The sequence below is a fragment of the Ailuropoda melanoleuca genome, chromosome 16 (assembly GCF_002007445.2).
Source record: "Ailuropoda melanoleuca isolate Jingjing chromosome 16, ASM200744v2, whole genome shotgun sequence".
Taxonomy (NCBI): domain Eukaryota; kingdom Metazoa; phylum Chordata; class Mammalia; order Carnivora; family Ursidae; genus Ailuropoda; species Ailuropoda melanoleuca.
This window is the reverse complement of record NC_048233.1, coordinates 48127354-48133531: the sequence shown is the minus strand read 5'-3', so window position 1 is coordinate 48133531 and position 6178 is coordinate 48127354. Positions and strand designations below refer to the sequence as shown.

The 6178-nt window shown below is 43.1% G+C and overlaps 1 protein-coding gene across 5 annotated transcripts in view; it reads right to left on the bottom strand.

The window, feature by feature from the left end:
• Positions 1 to 1269: 1269 nt before the first annotated feature.
• The window catches only part of PDE3B (phosphodiesterase 3B), a 168529-nt gene continuing 163620 nt past the window's right edge, over positions 1270 to 6178 (bottom strand). For 4 of the 5 annotated variants that reach the window (XM_034646372.1, XM_034646373.1, XM_034646375.1 and 1 more), the window contains 2 exons: positions 4755 to 5010; positions 1270 to 3305 (listed from right to left, as the gene is read on the bottom strand). In XM_034646372.1, coding sequence (XP_034502263.1) covers positions 3091 to 3305; positions 4755 to 5010 — 471 coding nt within the window. In that variant the 3' untranslated portion in view covers positions 1270 to 3090. Of the gene's footprint in view, positions 3306 to 4710; positions 5011 to 6178 lie in introns of all 5 variants that reach the window. The other variant, XM_034646374.1, reaches the window with a different exon arrangement.

Genomic DNA, 6178 nt, shown 5'->3' with positions numbered 1-6178 from the left:
CGGAGCAGAAATCTCAAAGTCCCTGTGGTCTTCTTACCACCATATCCAGTTAATCGCCAGGGCAAACTGATTCTCCATCTCCAATCTCCAGTCTACTCACTTCTCTGTTCTCCTATAATCTTTCCATGTCCAGATCAGGGAGACCTCCCCATGTCTAATCTTATTCTTCTATTTGACATAGTATGTTATTTGAATGATCTTCATAAAATGTAATCAGGTCACTCTTCCAGATTAAAACTTTTTCAGTTCCCCATTTCCTTGAGGGAATAAAGTTTAAATGGCACGTCATGCTTTACCAAGGCCTTCATTAGCCGCCCTCCCTCCACCACTCCCTTCCAGCCACCCTCAACCTCTTTCCGCTCCTCCAAGGGTGCTGCGCTCTTGTCCTGGCCTCTACACACAGTTAATCTCTCCACAAACAACTACCTCCAAGGTAAATCCTAATTCTTGCCTCTGGGAAGCTGTTCATCCGGGCTCCACAGGCCAGTCGCCATCCCCGCCAGCTCTCTAGAGCTGCTCAGAGTAGCCTGGCAACTAGAATAAACCAGGGCTGACTTTATTCGTCTCTTTTGTGAAGTTCCTTCCTCTGAGATGCAGTCTAGAGAGAGGAAATGTTTGACCTCAGCAATGCTAGAGTTTACAGGATTCTTATAAAAAAAAAAAGAAAAAAAACCAACAGCACCAACAAAGAATAGCAGGAAATAGCCTTCAAATTAGGAAATAACTTTAAAAAGTAGTGTTTTTTATATGGAAAAAGAATGTATGGGTAAGCACACAAATACAGCACTACAAAATTATTTCTAAGACCAGTGAATTAAAATATTATAATAAAATTAATCTGATTCAGTAGTAACCAAAATAGAATACGTAATATGCCTCATGGCAATTTCTCTTTTTTTTTGTTTTTTAAAGATTTTAGCTGGCAGAGAGAGCACGCACACACAAGCAGGGGCAGCAGCAGGCAGAGGGAGAAACAGGCTCCCTAAGAGCAGGGAGCCCGGTGTGGACTCAACCCTAGGACCCTGAGATCATGACCTGAGCCGAAGGCAGATGCTTAACCAACTGAGCCACCCAGGCGCCCCTTATGGCAACTTTTCAAGTAAGATTGCATTTAATAGCACTGTATATATTTAATATAGTCACATTCATTTCTTAAAGTTTATGAATTTGTTTCAGCAAGGATACTTCTTAGTGTTTCTTTGGTCTATTTTAGTATGTCAATTATTTAGCAAAGGTTAAATTTAAAAGTTAAAATTATTTAAAAATGAGTTCTCGGTAATAGTATTTTTAATAAAAATATTTCTTTTGAGAAAATATATACATTAACCCCAATACAAAATTTTAACAAAGTAAAGTAGAAAGGAAATCTGAGTCTCATTAGGCATATGAGCACATGTGAATTTATACACATGGACTTTGCAATAACAGAAATATACTTACGCAGGATGCAAAATGTGTACCAAGGAAATAAGAGCACAGGATATATACATTTTAAGTGCAAACTCAATAAATTAGTTAAAATTTTATTACTTAGTAATGTGCGACCAGGTTACAAATTATGTGGCAGTGGTAGCAAAAGTGACAGAAAGGAACTTCGCACTCAACATGTCTAATAAATAAAGCTCGGTGATTCATTCAATATTATACAAGATCAAAACTTCCAACACTTCTATAGATCTTTAATATCTCTGAGATACGCCAAATATTTAGGTAGGTAAGAAATTGCCTGACATCATACTTAAAAGGAATCATCTTGGAAAATTAATGGTTTGACTGTCTACAAAAGCCATACAGATCCAAAATACGGTCTGCAGGAGAAAAAAAAAAAAAGATTAGTCTCCCATCCTGTTATCATTTAGGCTGCTCTTTAGATCATCAAAAATCTTTCACGACTCAGGTACCCATCTGTACCCTAGGAGTTCGTGGACATTGTAAATATGGTCCACTTTCTTCACAATTAAGTATTCCCACCATTTTTTTAAAAAATTAGACTCAGTTGGGCTCTAGCAGTACTGAGTAGTCCGAGGTCACTTCTGTCATGTAGTCTCAAGGCAGCAGGAAGTCCACAACGATGAGCATCAGTTTTCCAGTGACTAAACTCAGGACACCCACATATGGATCCGGACATAAGCACATATTCCAGTTATTCGCTGTGGCTTTTGGCGCTCCTACTATTTCTTTTGATTAGACTCAGATTTATCTAAGAAAGGATAATGCTCATCTCATAAATTGTCCTAAAGATGTTAACCTTTTTCCTTCTGACAAATCTGTGTTTATATTAAGTAAATGTTTAAAAATACGAATCCTGAGCAACAGCAGTAAGAACAGTTTTGACTAAAGAAGAAAATCGCTTCATTGTTACACCCGAATAGCTTCAAAAACTCAGCCGTGGAATTAAGTCAGTAAGACTGGAATTCAGACTTCTGATGTCCACGGAAAACCTGAATACTCTGAGCGGAAATTGAACACACATAGTAGGTAACACACAACAGTAAGAAGCATCAGAAATCGATGCACCTGGATTCTGTTATATTTAACAAAGGTCACTCGGTCTTTCACGGATAAACCCAGCTGGGAGCACAGCACTGAACAGACCCCTCTGAAAGGCAACACTGGATTCCTTTTTAGATAGGCACAGACTCCCCTGCCCCACCCCCGCCCACCAAAATGTTCAAAGACCTAAAATACAAATGGGGGGGGGACCAATATGAATCCTGTTTCCACGAAAGCAAAAAGTTCCGGCCACTTTGGAAACTGAAGTCACTTGAATTTTTAGTTCTAGCTACAGCTCATGAAAAAGAAGAGTTTACTACCCGGCAAAGCATGATTACGACAGAGAACTGGGATACCAGTGAAGGCCTCAAGAAGCCCTTCGCAACATGAGTCAACGGGAGCCGCGCTCTAAGGATACCTGCGTAGCCCGTGGGTGAGCACGCACAGGAGCGGGAGCTGCCAGCACGGCGAGCAGCCTCTCAGTAGCCGGGCCTGTCCCCGCAGGAACGGTCTGCTGCGGGTCTGCCCACTGAGCGCCAGGCGGTGATTGCTGACCCCGGGCACAGCCCTCGGGGCTTCTTCGATATGCCTTTTCTTCTATTCAGACTGTCTCTCCTCCTCTTCATCTGCTTCTTCGATGACCTGAATGTCATCTGCTTGAGGTAAGGAAGGATTTTCCACCTGCAGTTTATTCCCATCAGCTTTACATTTCTCTTCTTCCTCTATGATTTCCTTCCATATCTTGTGGTTTTCGGTGAGGTGGTGCATTAGCTGACAAAATATTCGCTGTCTGCCTTTCCTCCTTTGTGGTTCTGCGAAATTTAAAAGCAATACATTATAATCATAGCAATACAATTCCTTCAGTCACTAAATACCCGAGTGCCTGTTTTTTTCCAGGCACTTATCTAAGGCGCTGGGGTTGCAGTCATAAACAGTAAGATAGAAATAATCTCTGCACTACGGAGCTCACGTTCTAAGGGAAAGACCTAGGTAAGCAAAACACGAGATGATGTTAAGTTATTACTGGATGAAAATGAAGCAGAGAAGGAGATTAGGGGAGACTGGGTGGGGTGAGAGAGGAGGATGGTCCTAAAATTCTGCATGACAAATAGCAATGTGAAGTTAAACAACCTTTTTAGGATTTAAGTATTGAATTAAACACTCTTATCAAGGTTTCAGTGAATATAAGCAATTTTTGGAAGCCAGTCAACTTATCCAGGACGATGCTCAGACGGTGGTGGCAGAAGACCACTCTTCGTTATGCTAGTCCTGGTACAACTGGGGACGTGGGGGCAGGTCTTCCTAATCAGGGTATCTGTTCTCATTTATAGCATGCTGGGGATGCTAGGTATAATTTAAATTCTTTAAAGAGCAAATAACTGACTTTGTTTACAGCTACAACGGTGACACTTTTTTTCCCTTTATATTCACTGCTTTATATAGAAAACTACGTCCCTACAGTTTGGCGATCCAAATCCATAATAACACAGAACTTGCTTCTCCCCTGAGAAGCTAGAGAAGATGCGTTTCCTCTTCTCCCCACTATTGGCATCCAACCTTCCCAGTCGTTAGGAAGGGCAGGTGAGCAGGTGGGGCAGCGCCAGCCCCTCGGACCTGCTCACCTCACAGACTCAGACGTAGGGCGGTGACAGCCCTACGGCGCTTCAGCCTCCTGAAGCGGACTGGCCCCGCACAGACGTGACTCTAGCCAAGACCGCGGGGGCCGCGCTAGCACGCTCCCGGCCCCCGGGGTTACTCACGAGACTTCTCGACCTGAACACTCAGAGAGTAATTACTCAACATACAACTACCGGATCTGTATCTTAAAAACCAAGATCCACGGGCGCCCGGGTGGCTCGGCCGGTTAAGCGTCCGACTCTTTTTTTTTTTTTTAAAGATTTTATTTATTCATTTGACAGAGACAGAGACAGACAGCGAGAGAGGGAACACAAGCAGGGGGAGTGGGAGAAGGAAGAAGCAGGCTTATATCGGAGGAGCCTGATGTGGGGCTCGATCCCATTACGCCGGGATCACGCCCTGAGCCGAAGGCAGAGGCTTAACCGCTGTGCCACCCAGGCGCCCCAAGCGTCCGACTCTTGATTTTAGCTCAGGTCAGGATCTCAGGGTCGTGAGATCGAGCCCCGCCTGGGATTCTCTCCCTCCCTAAACACATACACACCCCCCAAAAAACAAAGATCCAAATTTAATGTTACTAACTGCAAATATCCACTTAAGAAAACACAGCATCCCTCTATTCTTACTAGGAGTTAGATCGTCTTCTATTTCTTCATTGTCGGTATCTAATTCGTCACCATCGTCTTCACCATAACAGCTCTCCGTGTCCTCGTCGTCTTCGGCTTCTATCCACTGACCGGGCAGCAAGCCCGCAGCCTCGTAGGAGTTGCACAGGGGCCCCACGATGTGGGTGATGAAGGATTCTTGGAGTTTTGCTAGTTGAGGCGAAGAACGATCCATGAAGGGACTGATGGGCAAACCGAGGTTTGCTTCTTCATCTCCCTGATCATTTTAAGAAGAAAAGTACATTTTGAACTGTTGAAAGAATAACCACTGAGCTTTGCTGTTAAAATTATCTTGAGGTTTTTTAATAGGCATAGTCTACATCAAATTAATTTTCACAAAGAAGTGTCTAATTACTCCGTCATTTCGACGGTAAGAATTTCTCCAATATTTGAAAAATCCTAAGCAAGACTTTATTTTCACACCCCACCAGTCAACCAGGATGATTGATGTTCAGTGAACAAGAAAAGTATACACTAAAAAAAAAAAAATTAACAAATCTAACAACCTGAAAAATTTTATGTCTCTTTCTCCTGGGGGGAGATGGGATCAGGAAAGCTAGTGTTGTACCTTAAATGACCAGAGTTGAATTTTGCAAATGCCTTTCAACCCCCTACCCGCTTCTAACAGCGGGAGCAGAGGTAGGAGTGGCTGAGGTGAGGAGTGTGGTCCACTGCTCTACCGCCTGCCCTCTGACACCCTCCCCCCGTGGTCTCCAGGGCTTCAGACAGCGCACTCTGAGAGGGGACAGATGTGGTTTCCAAACCCTGCTTTTGCCACCTGCTGCCTGTGCGGTGTTGAGCAAGCTCTATGCCCATTTCATGTGTAAAATCTTAATAACCTACTTTACAAGGCTGCTGTGAGGATGAAAAGCAGTATTAGCTCAAGTACTGAGCCCAGTACTGAGCATTCCCCAAAGGGTACTACTGACATTTCCGTTCCTGGCATCTGAACTGGTGGAAAAGGAATAAACTCCAGAATGTATAAACTGTAGGCAAGCAGCGTCACTGTCCTAGGGAAAGAACCAGAAACTGTGCTAGTGACTGCCCCGTGATTTAAAATCTATGATTTTTACTTTCTGTGATGAAAAAAACCATTGTTTACCAAAAAAAAAAAAAAAAAAAACCCNNAAAAAAAAAAAAAAAAAAAGCCCCAGGAAAAAATCTCAGTTGGGTTTATCCACAGGATTCTACAATTTTGTAAGTTTGGCTTTTTTTTTTTTTTTTAATAGGAATTTGACTTTTCTAAGCCCATGGCACTTGCATGACTATAGGGGTGTAAAGACAGGATAATTAAGATAATAAAAAAATAAAAAGTTGGGGGGCGCCTGGGTGGCACAGCGGTTAAGCCTCTGCCTTCGGCTCAGGGCGTGATCCCGGCGTTGCGG